Below are 16,970 nucleotides of genomic sequence, written 5' to 3'. Positions count from 1 at the left end.
CCTCCACAAAGGCTTTTTTGAGGCTCAAAGTCAATGGTGTTTTAATGAAGGGAACGGCTGCTGCTGCAGTTCCTGTGATCCGTCAGTGACAAATGGCCGTGCCCACCTTTTCTGAGCTGTCTCCCGAAGGTGGCCTGGAGCCCTGGGACACCCAGGGCCGAGATTTGTGGGTACCACCTCCCCCTCCAGCACCCCGTTCTTTATCGGAGCCCACCAGCCATGAGGCTGCTTGTCACTGAGGAAGACAGGCCCGTGGACCTGCCTGGGCGGGTCCCCCAGGGCGGAGCCGGACCTGGGCCATCTGAGGACGCCCTGGGCCTTTGGGCCTTGCACTCCGTGGACTGTAAAGAAAGAGCGGCTGGTGGGCTCTTGTTATTTCGTGTTTTGATCTCTCCTGCTCTTCAGCTTCACAGAAAGGGAGCTAAGGCCTGTGTTAGCTCGCCCCCAGCTTAAGACAAAAAGACGGCGGAGGGAAAGTCTTTCCTTGCAAAACAGAAAGGGGAAGTGGCTCCTTTTCCTCCGGGTCCTTCATCAATTTAGCGGATGGGAGGACAGAGGGCGATGCTCAGGCACCAGCCAGCACCCACAGGCGGGGACAGCCCAGGCTGCCTTCTCCCACGCTGGGTGCTGAGGAAGGCCACTCCTATCTCGGAGCCAACCCCACGCCCACAGCCTCACCAGCACCGGCTGTGCCGCAGGGCGGATGGCGCTAGGCCCTGAGCCCACTCGGTAAACCTCTGCCCCGCGGCGGCCGCCCTGCAGGTGCAGTCCCAGGGCCCAGCCCTCAGGGTGCCCCCTCTGCCCCAGCATCGGGGACACTTGCCTCCTCTGGGGCCCCGCCAGCTGCAGAGGAGCCCCTGCCAGCCTCACGCTGCTCTTGCCTGTCCCCCAGGGGCCGGAGCACCGGGGCCTGAGGGGAGCAGGAAGCAAGGCGAGGGAAGAGGCTCTATCAGGCTTCCCGCCAGCCCGCCTGAGGGCTGCCTGTCGAAGCGGAAACAGGCTCTGCAAGTCCCGGGTGCTGGAGGGCCTGGCCCTGCGGGGCTGAGCCCTGAGGGAGGGAGGCCCCGGTGCCCCAGCACCCCACCCAGCCCGCAGCCTCTCCCAGTGGCCTCTCTGCACACAGCCAGTGCTCCCATCCCTCGCCCCCTGCTCCTCGGGGAAGGGAACACAGCCCAGGGGAGAAGCTCATCATTCTCAATAAAGCGTTTATCCCTTTCAATCCCGATGGTGACGCCTGTTGTCTTATTCTGGCTGGAGCCTGATTATGAGACAGGTACTTGCCCGGGCCCGCTGACCACCCAGTGAGAGGAAATGATCGCACTGATCAAACGAGGGAGACGGAGCTTTATTAAGAAAAAATACCAGTAAGACCAGCGGGGTGGCTAATGCCTTTGGAGGCAGCTTCTGCGCCTCCCCATCTGCCACCTGCTGCAGATGTGAACATCTGGGATGAGACTCCTCTGGAGGCCCTTGCACTTAACAAGGCGCTTCCGGCCTGTTTCTGGAGGCTCCCACCCCCAGGCCACCGCTGAGCCAGAGGGTGTGAGGAGCGGCAGGCAGGCTCCCTGTGGCCAGCAGGGGCAGTGGTGCGGCCCCGCGCCTCGGGGTGCTGCAGGTCCTGGCTGCCCAGCCCTGGGTGGGCAGGCTGTGGTCGCTGTAAACAAGATCTCCGCACACAGGAGTGTGAGGCCCCCTGGGAGGATGCGTGCCTGCTGCAGGTCTGGTCTGTAAAACCCGGTCTCTGTGACAGGCCCACTGCAGGCGGGCACGGAGACGGTGGCTGGTGGCAGCCTCCTCCTCCCCTCAGGCTCCTCCCTGGAGGCTACAGCAGCAGCTCACACGACAGGAGGCCCCGGGCCCAGGGCCGGGCATTCTGGACTTCTCCTATCGGCCCTCCCCTCAGGATGAGGCTGTCCGGCTAGAGCTCCCAGCGAACCCTGAAGGCGCATGGACGGCTGCTCCCGCCCGGCCGCCCCAGCCCACGCCAGGCCCACGCCAGGCCCAGCCCACACCCAGCCCCGCGTGCTCGCCAGATTTCAGCCGCTGCTTCTCTTCTAGTCACGGACAAAGCTTTCTCCACTTTTCTGCCCGCAGAGGATGGGCCAACACAGAGGACAGCGACCGCTCCGCCCCCGTTCTCCTCCACCCTCAGGGAAGCTCGGTTTTCCTACAAGCGACGCTCTGGAGACCTCTGGATGAGGGTCAGGAGGTGAGTCAAGGCAAGTGTGAATTCAGCACCAGCAGGTCGGCGGCCCTCTCGGGCCCTGGAGGGGAAGGCCCCGCGAGCTTTATCGCTCGGAGTCGGAGAAGAAAGAGGGCTTAGTCCACCTCCACACCAGCATGTCCTCTCCAGCCACGCGGTGCGACTCCGTCTGGATCCGGGACTCGTTGGAGGCCAGGAACTCCACGGCGCGGTCCCAGACCCGCTTCATGCGCCTCCTGCAAAGAGAGGGCCCGGTCACGGCCCGCTGGGCTCGGCTCTGCCAGGGCGGCCAGCAGGTCTGGGGATGCGCTCCTGCACAGAGGGAGGCGGAGCTCCCGGTCCCACGGGGCTCCTGCAGCCGCCACTGCTGGGCCCTGACAAATGGCTCGACGTGCTCTGCTCCCGAAGCCTTCCTTTAACGGGGGCTGACAGGGGCCGGCGGTGTCCGGAGCAGCCGTGCGTGTCCACAGGAAGGGGCTGTGCGCCCGGGCCTGCCGCTGCACAGCCTGGCCGGCGGCCCTGACCAGTGCTGTCTGCACCTTAATGCCTCCTGTGGGCTAATTAATGTGGCTGCTGGCTGCTGAGTCCAAACCCCACAGCACGTCAGGGGGTGCAAAGAGCTAAGCACCCCGCTGGGGAGGTGGAGAAGCAGCAGCCACCAGGCAGAGCCCCTCCCCAGCAGGGGGCCCAGGCCAGCAGCCAGAGGTCCTGCACCCCCTCCGAGCGCCCCTCCCGACCAGACACAGACTCCAGGGCCGCCAGGGAGGCTGCTTCCCAAGCGCTGCTTTTGTCAGCTGCAGACCACCTGCCCTCGGACCCGTGCTGCGTGTGCGGAGGGAGCATGTGTGAGCGAGAGCAGGAGGGCTCACCCTGGGGAGGCCAGGGGGGGGGGGGCTCCCGAGGTGGCCTGCGGTCAGGAGGCAGAGGGGCTGAGGAGGCTGGCTTCCCCGGGATGCCTCCTGCCACTGACCAAACCCCACAGCTGGTTAGCAGCCCGTGCGGCTGGTCTGGCCAAGGCCACGCAGGCCCAGGGACTGAGCTGGTCCGCTGGGCCCGAGGGCAGGCAGCCGGCACTGTGTGGGTCTGGGTCATCCTCCCCGGCTGTCCGTTAACAGCTAATGAGCAGGCGGCCTGCAGCCTCTCCCCGAGCCCTGGCCCCCGCAGCCCCGTCTTTCAGGAGGCCCTCACCCGGGCCAGCAGGACCTCAGCCGGTGGACGGAGCGGCTCAGAGAGGAAGCACGAGCCTGAGGCTCTGGTCACTCGGACCTTGGAGTGGCGCCTGGGGCTTCTGCTGACCACAGGGGCCAGGGTGCGGTGGCTGGGCCGGGACTGCAGTGCCACTTCTGGTCTCGTCTTAGTGAATGTGTTTGCAGTTAAAGCCCAGCATGTGCTGCCGTCGGAGGCGGGCGTGTGCCCAAGTGCGCCAGCGACCTTGTGGGCTAGGCCGCCTCCCGACACCCCGCTCCTCCTGGGACTCGTCACTGCCCACAGTGCACACTCTCCTTATGCATCTCCCCATCCTCCTCCTCAGCCAACACCCAGCAGGCTTCCCACTCCCCACGCCTCGCCGCACGACAGTGCGGCCGGCCGCAGGCACCAACGCACGCTTGGTGAGTGACGAACGCACGCGGGCTCTGCGCCACGGGCCCTGCCGGAGGGGCGCTCTCAGTTCCGTGTGGAAGGGGCTCTGGAGGGCAGCTGACAAGCCTGCCGTCCCTCCCGTGCCGCCGTGCCCTGGAGCAGACTCCACTCCCCCCGCTGCCGTGAAACTGCGTTCAATCGCACGGTGCGCACGCTGGGAGCCACATCGTCCTATTTTAGTAACGGGTGTGTCTGACTGTGGGAAACAGTCTCCTCCTCCTGGCCAGTGACTGGCTCAGGGGCAGGCTGGTCACCAGCTCTGGGCAGCGGGGCCTCGAGGAGTGGCCACTGGCGGCTCCGGGAAGTGTTTCCTTTGCTTGTGAGAGCAGGAAGCCCCTCCCTGGCTGGCTGGAACGAGGCAGACGCTGCTGCTGGCCAGCATCCTGTGACCGCGAGGAACCCCAGCCGACAGCATTCACAGAAGGCAAGCCCACGAGAATCCAACTTCCCTGCCTAGCCCCTGGGGCGGGGGGTGGTCCTAGCACTGCTGCCCCCAGCGCCTACCCCTCTGTCTAACGGTGCTGCCCTCTCTACAGGAGAGGGACATGCTCCTACACGTGCCCGAGCGTCCTCCCACAAATGCCGAGGCTGGAGGAGCGGGGTGTGGACGCTCCCCACCTGGAATCCGGCCGCAGCCGTGAGGCACTGGGTGGGGCAGACCCCGGACTCACCGGCTCTGTGGGGGGATGAGTGTGTCGCGCACGTGCAGGATGCCCACGTACGGGTAGCGCTCCATGTCCTGCTCCCAGTCCACGTAGTGGTCCTGGACCACATCTGCAGGCCAGAGGGCACAGGTTAGGGCCAGGACGCCTGGCGGAGGCGGGCAGCCTTCCCCCGGGCCACACACCTATGATCTTCTTCACCATCTCATACATGGCCTGCTCCTCCTCTTCTGACTTGCGCCACCGATATTTCAGGAAGATCAGGAGTCCCCAGAGAAAGGCCAAGCCTGCCAGGAAGAGAGCACCATTAGAGGCTCACATCACCCAACCGCTCAGACCTCCTCGGGCTCCCCCGGGCCCGGCACTGCGCGGAGGCTGTGGGTGAGCTCAATGGGTTCCGAGTACCTGCCATGTGGCCGGCCAGGGCCAGCAAGCAGGAAACAAAGGGTGCAGGAATGCAGAGGACAGCTAGTCACTGAGCCTCTCCCTTCCGCCAGCTGTCACCACAGGTCCCTCCACCGTCCAGAACTCGGCTCCTCCCACCCTCCCAGCCTTAGTTCTCCTCCCTGGTGAACCAGACCCAGGCTTTTTCACACACACACACACACACACACTCACTGACACACACACATACACACTCACACACTGACACACACACATACACATACACACTCACACACTCACTGACACACACACACACATACTCACACACTCACTGACACACACACACACACACACTCACACACTCACTCACACACACACACACACACACTCACTGACACACACACCCACACACACTCACTGACACACACACACACACTCACACACACTCACACACTCACTAACACACACTCACACACACACACACACACTCACTGACACACTCACACACTCACTGACACACACACACTCACTGACACTCACACACTCACTGACACACACACACACACACTCACACACTCACTGACACACACATACACACACACACACACACTCACACACTCACACACACACACACTCACGCCCTTTGTTCCGCAATGCTGCTGTGGGTAAGGATGTCTGCCTGACAGCGTGGGTGCAGGAGCTGTGTGCACGCCCAGGTGCCTGGGTTTATAACCAGCTCTCTGGGCAGAGCTGGCAGCTCTGCGACTCAGCCTCTGCTCAGAGGCAGCCCTGCTGTCAGGCTCCGGTCTGAGCTCTGCTTTGGGCTCACAGGCCGGGGCCTTCCTGCTTCCCAGGAGATGTTCACACTGTTCAGGGAGTAAAATTAGGCCAAGCTCCCGCTGCGCCTTCCTGGAGCGGCCTGCAGCTGGGGTCCTGGAAGGGACAGCGCCCACTCCGGCCGGGCCAGGCTCCCCTCGGGAACAGGGAGCCTCTCTGGTGAGCCTCATGCTCTGGCTCCGACCTCCGGGGAAGATGGCAGGCAGGGCTGGCTTGCTCATGTTCTCCATCTCAGGAGCACGAGAGGAACCAGCACTCCGGGCAGCTTCCCACACGCATCACTCCCAGCGGGGCTTCGGAGCGGGCTGGGCGCTGGGCGCCGCGCGAGCACTTACCCCAGAAGAAGATGAGCACGTGGGTGACGGCGGTGAGCAGGGCCCGGCTCAGGCGGCAGCCCACACCCATGCGGGGCCGGGCGGATTCCAAGCAGACCACCTTGTCCACGGCTGTCACCGGTTCAGATGGGTCTTCCCCTTTCAAACTGAAACAGGACACAGGCTGTCAACACGCCCAAGAGCTCCGAGAGCTGCAGTCTGTGCCCCACTTTGAGCAGCAGCAGGAGGAGGGGCTGTGAGGCCTCTCTGTGCTGAGACAGACGACACCCTGCCTGCACTCTTCCGGAAATCCCCCGCGCTGGCCGTTAGGAGGAACAAAGCTGTAGAGGCAGCAGGCTCGAATCCCAGCCACTAAAGTGGGCCCCTGTTGGGCCTTTGACAGCCCCCCCTCGGCGTGTGGAAGATTAACTATAGACAGGACCCCCTCCTACAGAGAGCAGTGGGAATGCTGACAGAGTCGCCGTCTTGCACTGCATGGCAGGAGTGGAAAGACGCACATCCGGGAGAGCGTGCCTTTCTCGGGGCCGAGGGGGCACAGAAGCTGCCTAAGGAGGAGATCAGGAGGTGCCTGGAGGCAGGGCACCCAAACTGGCTCCGCGAGGCCAGGCCCCAGCGCAGCGTCTCCGCCCTGGTTCCTGGCAAGGAGGTGCCAGGACCTGCGGGACACTGACACCCACACCTCTGGTGACGAGCCATGGGCTGGACTGAACACCTGAATGGCTGGTACCTGAAGTGTCCCGGTTTCTCGTGACCCACTTTCACCCTGGTCGTCTGAGCCAGCTCAGCCACCTCCCAAAATGAAGAGGCGAGTGAGTGTCACGCTCCGTGCCTCCAGCCCCCGCCTTCTCTGACAGGGATCGCCAGCCGCTCAGGCAGGCTTTGTTTCGTAAGCCAGTGCATTTCATGGGGCCATGCACCCAGCTCCCAGGCTCAGGCTGAGCTGCCCAGCTCCGCTGGATGCACAGCTGAGGGAATTAGTGATTTGGTGGATTAGAGAGGAAGAGAACAAAACCCGAGTGTGTTTTAGCATCAGGAGCTGTGACTTCAACAGAGTCCCAGGCGAACCCTGAGGAATGGGAGCGGGTGATGAGGCGAATGCTTTTCTGGCAGGAAACTCTCGGTGTCCAGCCGTCAGCCGGTGTCACCCTCCCCCCCCCCCCCCCCCCCCCCCCGCCCGTCCCACAGGCCTTTCAGGAAGGCGAAAGGGCTCGCTGTCTGCCATCGCTGCTCGCCGGAGAGAAATGAGGCAGAACCACCCAGTCAGAATAAAACCCAGCATTTCCTTGTGCAACTGCCATTCTGAGCAGAACCAACACACAGAATCCTTTCCTCGTAAATGAAAACTAGCCCAAGGAAAGGCACGTGGAAAGCTGCCTTCTCCAGAAACCGCGCAAGTGGCGGATGGAAAGCTCGGATCTGGCACCTGCCCTGTGTCTCCCCGGAACTGCTCCTTGTCCTGCATTCCTGACGCTCTTCCTTCCGCTAGCTTTCAGCCCAGCCCACACCCGCACGGAGAGACCCGCCCTCCACCTTCAGACTGGCGCCCGCGGGAAGTGAGGAGGCCAGCTGACAGGTGCCCCTGCACACTCACCAGATGCCCACGTCCTTGTTACTGCTCAGTATCCAGGTCAGTGCGGCTTCGAACTTGGCGGCGGAGCTGCCGGTCACGTTCTGCGGGAGGGGCGGGAGTTAGCTCTGTGTCCGGGCAGAGCAGCTAGGCAGCATTACTCTGCTGCTGGGTATGGAAGTCCTCTCCTGGGTCCTCTGCACGTCCCAAAGCGCTGCTCTGCTCAGTGCGCAGTGAACTGGCAGGAAGGACGTCTGAGGCTGGTGAGAGCCGAGGCAGAGGCTGTAACTGGAGGAGGCGACGTGGGAGCACACGCGGGAAAGAAATGCGGGCTGAGGCAGCCGAAAGGACCGAAGCCAGCCAGGTGGCAGCTCCTCTTGGGTAAAATGAAAAAGTGTGGGGGGCGGGGTGGCCAGCTGCGTGGCCTTGGGCACGCCCCTGCCCCTCTCTGGGCCTCAGTTTCTTCCCTTGTGAAGTGAAAACTGGACTAGGTGACCATGTCCCTGCCAGTTCCATGTATCCCCAATTCTACCCTGAGGCTGTGCGGGAGTCAAACGGGCCCCAGACAATCCACACAGCACGCAAGGAGGGAGAGGGCAGGCAACACATGAGCCTGTAAAGCTGCTGAGAAAGGGAGAAAAGAAGCGGAAGGAGGAGCAGTGACAGGCCAGTTTAGAAGGGCAGCCTGCTGTGGCCTGCACGCTGGGCAGCAGGGAGCCACGCACACACAGCAGGCCCGCTCTGGCTCACGGCTCACCTTGGGCTCACTGACCCCCAGTGTGGCCTTAACTTAAGGTAGCCTAGCACTCAACTAAGGCAAAAAAAGGGGGGAGGGGCAAGAAAGCAAAACAAACAAACAACCCCACAAAAAAACAACCCCCTAAAAACCAAACCAAACACCAAACAAAATAAAAGGGGAAGAAAAACGAACGCAGGGTCTGAAAATCAATCCAAAAGCACCAGGCCCTCCCGGCGGCGAGTGCCCCCACTTACTGCTACATACTCCTGGGCTTCCGCTACAGGGATGCACTTGCTTTTCAGATTCTCTGGGTTTCCACACTCAAAGTTACCTAGGAGGAAAGACATTCACACACAAGGAAGATGAGAAGGTGACTCTGACACAGACTAACAGATGCAGCAAGAATCAAGCCATCAGCTCCGACGGGAGCATGCGGCCTGGCGCTCTGGCTGCTGGGGCACCCTCACTCTGCAGCACAATCCAAAGCCACTTAGCTCGGATCGATTCCAGATCATTAAAACCTGACCTGCAAAGCAGTGTGATGATTTTCATTAAATGACTAAAAAGCTGCCCAATACCAGGTCAGTTTGCAATTGATCCCTAACAGGATCAGACCGATAGCTTTGGAAGGTACCGGATGGCGCTATAAACAAACCCAGCCTGGGCGGAAGAGCAGCAGCGATTCTGACAGATACAGGCAGGTGACCTGGAACGCCAGGCCCGCTGTTTGAGGGTGGTGGGAGGTGCCCCGGGAGGAAGGGGGCCTCAGCAGTGTTCCAAAGCTCCCTTCTAAGCTGCCTGGGGGGCCAGCTCCCGCCTCGGACGGATGGAGCTGGGAGCCTCCCCTGAGTCCTGCCAGCCTTTCGATTCCCGTCCAAAGGCCTCCCCTCTGAAAAGCCCCCAGCCTGCAGGGCCTCTTGTTTGGCCAAATTGCTCCGAACTCGGGGGCTTGCCACAGCCTTGGCTTTCAGTGCCCGCTGTGGTTCATCTGCCACAAGCTGCCTCACCACCAGAGCCCCTGAGCAGGGACAATGCAGGGCAGGGCACGTAAAGATCCTTCACCCTCCACATGTCTGACTGTCCTGCACCTGGCACAGCCGGGCTTCCAACAGCCAGCGTGCGTGCGTGCGTGCGTGCTGAGGAGGGAGTGGCTGAAGGTAATATTAAAAATTATGTGAATGAACTGAAGCCTATCCTTCCTACTTCAAAGTTGATCTTCACCCTCTGGGTCATGTGGGACCATGCTGGCTTCTCCTGCCCTGCCCAAGCCTAACTGACCATCGTCAGGCCCGACTGGTTTCCTCCTCCTCCCTCTCATTCACTCGTGTTAAAGCTTTAACATAAGCCTGCTCATGCCACTACTCCACCTAAGCTGCTGCCACTTTTGCCTTCTTGGCACCTGCTCCCGGCATGTCACGTCCTTACGCAAAAGCCCCTTGGCCTCACTGCCCACAAAGTTAAGCCCCGGTGGCCTGGCTTCCGTGGGACCCACTGGACCCTTCCAATTTCCATTCCCTGTTTCTCCTTCCCTCATGGAGCCATTTCCATCCTGACCCTGTAACCTCCTGCCTGTTGGCCCCACCTCCCCCCACATTTACAAAACCAAGCCGACCTGGGCTTCGGGGCCTCCCAAGACACTTCCCCATTATTCTAGCTAAGGGCATCGTGCCTCTCAGGACCTCTGGCCCTCAGCTCTCCTCCAATGGCATCTCCTATCGCCCGGTGGTCAGCGAGGTAGGTGGCCTGCGGCAGGACCCTGAACCCATCTGTATCCTACTGTGCCCTGGCCAGAGCGGACTCCGGCAGGCAGGGGAAGGGAGGACGGCCCAGCAGAGAGCACGCACTCCCAGCAGCTGCCTCCGAGAGATGCACGCCCGCAGGGCTGCCTCTGCAAGGCTTGTCAGAGGACAGCGGGAGCCAGCCCTGGATGGTATAAGTGAGGACCACATGTAGAGATTGGAGCGGGGGATGGCTACTAGGATTCACCGTTTAAGAGCAGGAGCATCTCAACTTTATCCCCTGGGGGTATAATTAAAACACAGGCTTTGATTCAGTTGGTTTGGGATAGGACCTCAGATTCTGCATTTCCATAAGCTCCCAGCTGCTGCTGCAGCTGCTGCTGCTTGGACCACAACCGAGTCACACACATTTAGAATGCCCTCGTGGGCCAGAATTTATATCCCAAGCACCTGGGCCACAGGGAAATGCCCATAGGACGCTCTTCTGAGGAGCGCAGATGCTCCCCGAGCACCTCCAGTCTCCCACTAGGAGGAGGGAGGAGAGCTGAGGGCCCAGCCCACCCAAACCTGACTCCCCAGCAATGGCCTTAGACAACGGCTGTCCCGTAGGTAAGAGTGCCTCCTGAACGTCCCACAAGACTGACCAGCTCCTCCTGGTTCTCGTGCCAAGTACATTTAACTCGGCACAGCCCATTCGCCCATGCCATCAGCCAGTGATTCCGAGAGCCTCCCAGACCAGGTGTGGGAAGGACACAATGCAGGCGACATCGCTAGCCTCGAGGACCATTTACCCAATAAAACAGCAGGGGATCCCGGGATGGATCTTTCCCGGGTGCGGAGAGTGCCTCCTCTGGAGGATGGCACTTGGATTTCATTTTATAGAGGAGAGCCCTGGCCGAGCGCTGTCCCATGCACTGAGAGGTCGCCAGTCAGGGCACATGCCTGGGTTGTGGGCTCGATCCCTAGCAGGGGGCATGCAGGCAGCAGCCGATCCATGTTTCTCTCTCATCAATATTTCTCTCTCTCCCCCTCTCCCTTCCTTTCTCTCTAAAATCAATAACCATCCCTCCCCCCTAACATATTTAAAAATAGAAAAGAGAGACTCAAGATGACGCGGTAACAGAGATGGAGGCCCAGAGACTGACTACCTGAGCCGATGAGGGAGTTGTCCAAGGTCCTGAGCCAGCTAGGGCGACTGGGACCAGATTTGACACGAGGGCCGTGGCAGGCTGGACGGCCTGAGTGTGCTCAGCTCACCACTGACCTGTCCCTGCACGGGGCTCTCTGCCTACCCAGGCTGACCATCTGGTGCAGGCAGGCCTCCAGGTGCAAGCACCCAGACTCTGAGACCGGGGGCCTGCCCCCCAACCCTGCCAGTGAAACAGGGCGCCCCGAAGCCCGAGGTGGGGCTTATTCAGAGAGGCCAATAGCTACTGAAAGGCCTGTGCTGTTCCAGGAGGTGAGAACCAAGTGGTTTTGCCCAAAGGCAAGGCTTAAACAGTGTCAAAGGGCAAGCAGGGGCTGGTTTCTGAGTGTGTCTTCTGGGCGGCGACCACAGAACGCCTCAGCCGCCCCGGCCACAGGCCCACGCCCGGCTAGTGAGGATCTGGGGCCTTGAGACCTACTCACCGGCTTGGATGGCCAGGAAGTTGTAGAGTTCGTGCAGCATCTCCAGCAAGGCCGCCTTCTGCTTGGCCTGACAGAACTGAGCACAGGACAGCGTCAGCAGGGCGGTGGGCAAGGAGGCAGTCTGTCTGGCACTACCTCGTCAGCCACACTGGCAAGTACTAAGCGGTAAGCAACACCTCATACTTTTAAAACATAAAAACCAATTCTGCAAAAACGGTGGGCTGAGTGCAGGGCAGAATGAAGACACAGTCACCAAGGGCTGCCACCCTGGAGGCCCCGCCCTTCCCCGGTGCCTACGGAGTGACACCCATTAGTGGGTGGTGGGGCAGAGGCAAGGTGGCTGCGGGAAGCAGCGCTGTAGTCCCAGGAAGCTACCCAGTGACCTCTCCCCCCGGGCCACTCCCACCAGTGGTGGAGACTCAAGTGTCTACAACATGCCCATCGATTGTCTGTTTTGTGGAGTATCTGCTGTAAAAAGTAAAATTTCTAGCAACCTTTGAAATGATAGGGGGAGAAAGGCCATCTGCATGAGAAAGTAGGAGCAGGAACATATGCAGACCTAGCCCTCCAGCAGCGGTAACAGTTGAGGCCATCTTGCTAGACTCATGGATTGCTCTCCTCGAGTGGACAGAGAGTCAGCCGCTGTGCTGAGTGGTTTATACGTGAGTGCACACAGAATCGTCACCACACTCCTTACTGTGCCCCAATTTCTCAGATGGGGAGCCCGAGGCTCAGAGACCTTAGGTAAGCCACCAAGGTCCCACAGCTCATGAGAGGTGGGGTCAGGCCAGCCGACTCCACGCCCCACACTTCAGGCCGCCTCTGGTGTCACTGGGTAAAGCCTGGACTTTGAGTGGGGGGCCTGGGCCTGGGCTGGTCCCACAACGGCAGAAGGAACTGACGCGGCTTTCCTCCCCAGGGCTCATCAGCTGCCTCACCTGAATGTGAGGGGCCTGGTTTCGAACTCTCTCAGAGGCAAGACTTGTCCCCTCACGTTGCCCAAAGACCCAAGAGCCTTTGCAAGTACACATGACTGCAAATGGTCGGTCAGAAACAACCCAGGTGGCTTCTAGGGGAGGCAGGCACTCAAACCACTTTAAAGAATGTTTCAGGTGGGGAAATGTTGGAATAATCTAACTGAATATATGCCAAGAATCCAATTCTATAAACGTGCATACAGGGATGAGAGGGGAAGGAAAGATCCCCAAACGTTAACAGTGTTATCTCTAGGTGGCAGTCATGGGTGGCGCTCCTTTCAAGCATTCCACACTAACATCTTTCACGTTCACACCAGAAACGCGGCAGTGACAAGGACCACTGCTGCACGTCCCCAACATCCAGGCCAAGCAGGCTGATGCCAACGAAAGGAAACAGGACACAAAGTCCCAGCCAACAGGACTGCCAATAAGACAACACGCCTGCTCCCAGCCTGTCCCCATGTTTTCAGGAGCAAAAAGGCAGAAAGAAAATACAGTGCCACGACTGCTGAGAGGGGAAAAGAAACTCAAATGCCCTGCTGGGTCTGGGTGAGCTGGAGCCACACAAAAAATGAGACTTTCAGCAAGAGCCTCAGCACAGCACATGTGCCTCCCGACCGGTCTGTTCCCAGACCCTCCCCAGGAAGGCCAAGGGCACCCCATGAACTCGCCGCTCCACAGAGCCCAGGAGGGGGCCCAGACGCTGGCCTTCCAGGCACCAATGTTCGTGGCCCAGCTGGCGGGCTGGGCGCACCTTTAGCAAGGCCTGGGTTGCACCCGTCTGGCTCATGAGCAGGGCACAGGCAGGTCTGCTCAGAGGAGGGCCAGGGACCGGAGGGAACAAATCCATCCCTCAGCCGTGGGCACGATCCATTTAGAGACGGGAAGGGTCAAGAAACAGAAACCAGGGAGACCTTTCTAACTAAAAGACAACAAAATTAGCATCACCAGAGAAGTCTCACAGAAAGCTCTTTTCTTCCCATTTTGGTTTTCAGTCTTCAAAATTCTAGTCCCTCCTCTAGCTGCTGCCTACGTTTCTGGGTTCCTTCCTCTAACCATCAGTTGTGGTTTTTATGATGGAAGGAAAACGAAACCTATGAATGTGTTTCTACAAAACAACTGGAAAGCAAAGATATTTGGTGGGTGAATGCAATGAATTAATGTAAAAAGAACACACAAAACTTCAAATATGGCACAGCAGAAGCCAAGAGAAACCAGGATGCCCTTCAGAACGTGGGCGTGGGGGGAGCAGATGTGAGCGGGGCGGGGAGCCCTGCAGACGCTTAGTTAGGAGACAGCTGGGTGTGCCCCCTGCCGCTCGGCTCCCCAGAGAGGACTTAGACTGAAGACGCACTGCCTCGTGCTTCCCCAGACGGCCACCTCTCTGCACCCAGCTCCTCACGCATGCTCCCTTCACAGCTGCTCACTGTCCCCAAATACTATTTGTGGGGAACATTAAGGCTTCATAAAACAAATCTATAGACTAAGAGGACCAATTCCACTTCAAATGTGTTTCAAACACCCCCACCCCCAGGTCTCAAATCAGAACAGCATTTTCAGAGCCACAAAGTACTACAGGAGAGAAGGGGGAATTGACATCACAGCCTCCTGTCGCTTAGGAACCTCCGGCCCTTCCTCCACGGCAGGGAGTGCAGGCCCTTCACCACCAGCTGCGACCCCCGGGATGGACCGGGGAGGGGACCCACATCCCAGGCGCCACCAGCAGAGCCGGGCCCAGCACCCAGACCGGTGTCTACGTCACACAGGGCTCCCGAGAGGACGGCACGTGCTGGGCGGGAGGAACGACAGAGAAGCTCACACTCACCTCATCGTTTTTCCTCTCGCAGTCCACTGGCAACAATTTCACTGGGACCAGAAAAGAAACAGAGGAAATTAAAGTGTGGGCCGAGGAAAGGAATACCAACAGGTCCCACTCAAAACCCAGGGGAGTAAACCATGACCAGCCTCAGGCGGGGTTGGAAAGCTGCCATCGGACCGAGGCACTCTAACGAGCAGAAAATAAAATGCAAGTTCCCAGCCCTGGACTGGGATTGGGGACGGCGGGTCCTGGTGGGCTCTGGGTGACTTGACCTCACTCCTCAGCGTGAACAGGACCCACAGGGCCTCCCTGGCCTGACTGGGAAAGTGACCCTCAAACAAGGCAACATACATGACAGTTTATAAACTGTAAGTGATGACGTTAAACAGGGATGAATATGATCACGGGCGGGGAACTCTGGGTAAACCCAGGATATGGCCAGCAATGTTGGCTACGCATCCCACCAGGTAGTCTGAGCTCTGCCTGCGTGGTCACAGTGCCCGCTCCTGGCCTAGGGGTCTTCAGCGAGGGACAGTCAGGAATTGAGCGTGTGCCAGAGTCTGGGGTCCCCGTGCCCACAGACGTGTCCACAACCAAATGCCGCCGGCTGCAGCAGCTAAGACCTGGACAGCTCCTGCCACAGAAAGATGTGGCCTTGGACAGCTCTGGGGGCAGTACACGTGCACACGTGGCAAACGAGTCTTTATGGTGAAGGAGTGTCACTTTTCACTGGGCTCCAGCAAGAAGCGCTCTGGTGGTCCGGTCAGATAGCTCAGGACCAGCAGCGCAGCTGTGCCTCCAGGGAGCTTGCCCTCCCCCCAGCCCAGTCCACCCTGCAGACCTCGCTGCCGGCTGACCCTCGCCCTGTGCGGACAGGAGGGTGGTTGGGGCTCCCTGGACCACAGGACCCTCTCCTAACACCCAGAGGGCCCTGCAGGCTACGGCAAGGGCCCCCTTCACCGATTTTACCGCCGAGAAGGTTCTGCACACCCGCCACACAGGCGAGGAGGGCCCCGGGTCCAAAGCAGCGGGCACACGGGACCCGCCAGTGGGCGAGACCTCGAGACCTGAGGTGCCTCTCAAAGCGCAAACGTGTGACTGCGCAGGAGACCAAAGGGGGGACGGAAAGGGAAGGGGGCGTGTGCCTGCCGGAGCGGGTGGCCTTTTCCAGAGGGCGAATCCCATGACGGCTGGCAGCGCGAGGCCGAGGGGGTCTGGAGGGCGGGCCGGGGCAGAGGGGGCAGCAGGGGTGTGAGGCCGGGAAGGCTGGGCTCCTCCCGCCGCGGGGCCTTGGGGTGTGCCGCCTGGCCCCCCCGCCGACGTACTGTGGTCCTCCGCCTCCCGCGGCGCCGAGGGCCGGCCCATCTTCACCCACAGGATGCCCAGGAAGACGAAGAGCAGCCCCAGGCTCGCCCAGAGCAGCAGCCGCGACAGGCAGCGCTCCAGCCGCCGCCCCGCCTCGGGCCGGGCCTGCGCCGCGCCCGCTCGGGGCGCCCGCAGGCCGGGGCGCGGGTCGGGGCCGAGGGCGGGGGGCGGCCGGGCCGGGGCCCACCAGCGACGGGCCCGGGGGCCGGGCCTGTCGGGCGACCGGGCGTCCTCGTCCTCCTCGGAGCTGCCCCGGGCCGAGGCGCGGCGCCGCAGCGGCGCGGGGCGGGCTGCGAAGGCGGGGTCGCGGCTCGGGGGCCAGGCGGCCGCGGGCGCCCGGAAGTCCCCGTAGGCCCCGGCGGCCGCGAAAGCCGCGGTCGGGGCCGGCGGGGACGCCCAGGGCTCCGCCCGCAGAGCGGCCGAGGCAGGCCGGGCGCGCAGCGGGGCCTCCGCCCGCAGCCGCTCCTCGCCCCGCGGCCGCTCCTCGCGCAGCCGGGCCTCGCCGCGCAGGTGGCGCAGCTTCTTGCGGTAGACGTCCCGGGTGGTGTCGGTGATGGGTCCCGGCTGGAAGCCCAGGGCCTGCAGCTCCCGCCGCAGCTCCGGGTCTGACAGGCCGGCCATGGCCAGCAGCCGTCCCGGCGTGCACCGCGCCCGGAACTGCTCCGCCGCCGGGCCGAGGGGGCGGGGCCGCGCCATGATGGGAAGGTCTCCGGGCGCCATGATGGGAAGGTCTCCGGGCTCCCTGATGGGAATGTCTGGAGGGACAGGCGTGCCCGCCATGATGAGGAGGTCGTCCCCACACTGGGGAGGTCCCAGGCCCTAGGGGTTTGTTTTTCTTCCTTTTTCTTCTTTTTCCCCCCTCCTTGCTTAGTTCCAAGGTGTCTATGTATGAATCTCCCAGCCCTTGCACAGCCCCTGACATGTTAGGCACTCAATAGAGTCATGTTGATTTCCATTGATTTTCGAGAGAGGAAAGCAGAGAGAGAGAGAGAGAGAGACATCAGTTTGTTCTTCCACTTCCTTATGCCTTCATTGGTTGCTTCTTGTATGTGTCCTGACCCGGGATGGCACCC

The 16,970-nt window shown here is 61.1% G+C and overlaps 1 protein-coding gene across 2 annotated transcripts; it reads right to left on the bottom strand.

The window, feature by feature from the left end:
- Positions 1–1,327: 1,327 nt before the first annotated feature.
- LEMD2 (LEM domain nuclear envelope protein 2) lies at positions 1,328–16,566 on the bottom strand. 2 transcript variants are annotated; one of them, XM_036414675.2, is made up of 9 exons: positions 15,858–16,565; positions 14,539–14,579; positions 11,737–11,812; positions 8,623–8,699; positions 7,654–7,733; positions 6,063–6,208; positions 4,692–4,793; positions 4,516–4,618; positions 1,328–2,439 (listed from the first exon to the last, which is right to left on the bottom strand). In XM_036414675.2, exons 1-9 carry the CDS (start codon positions 16,516–16,518, stop codon positions 2,289–2,291), a joined length of 1,437 nt encoding a protein of 478 aa, XP_036270568.1. In that variant the 5' UTR covers positions 16,519–16,565; the 3' UTR covers positions 1,328–2,288. The 2 variants fall into 2 exon arrangements, with proteins under 2 accessions (XP_036270568.1, XP_036270569.1); XM_036414676.2 differs by lacking the exon at positions 4,692–4,793 and having other exon boundaries at positions 15,858–16,566.
- Between the last annotated feature and the right edge of the window lie 404 nt (positions 16,567–16,970).

The sequence above is a fragment of the Pipistrellus kuhlii genome, unplaced genomic scaffold, assembly GCF_014108245.1.
Source record: "Pipistrellus kuhlii isolate mPipKuh1 unplaced genomic scaffold, mPipKuh1.p scaffold_m20_p_5, whole genome shotgun sequence".
Taxonomy (NCBI): Eukaryota; Metazoa; Chordata; class Mammalia; order Chiroptera; family Vespertilionidae; genus Pipistrellus; species Pipistrellus kuhlii.
This window is presented reverse-complemented; position numbering and strand designations above follow the sequence as displayed.

Excerpts from the sequence above, each read along its gene's own strand:
- LEMD2 (XM_036414675.2), bottom strand. The coding sequence starts at position 16,518 with ATGGCCGGCCTGTCAGACCCGGAGCTGCGGCGGGAGCTGCAGGCCCTG. Across the intron at positions 7,734-8,622 it reads AAGCCCAGGAGTATGTAGCA|AACGTGACCGGCAGCTCCGC; the intron begins GTAAGTGGGGGC and ends CCCCTCCCGCAG. Across the intron at positions 4,619-4,691 it reads GATGGTGAAGAAGATCATAG|ATGTGGTCCAGGACCACTAC; the intron begins GTGTGTGGCCCG and ends TCTGGCCTGCAG.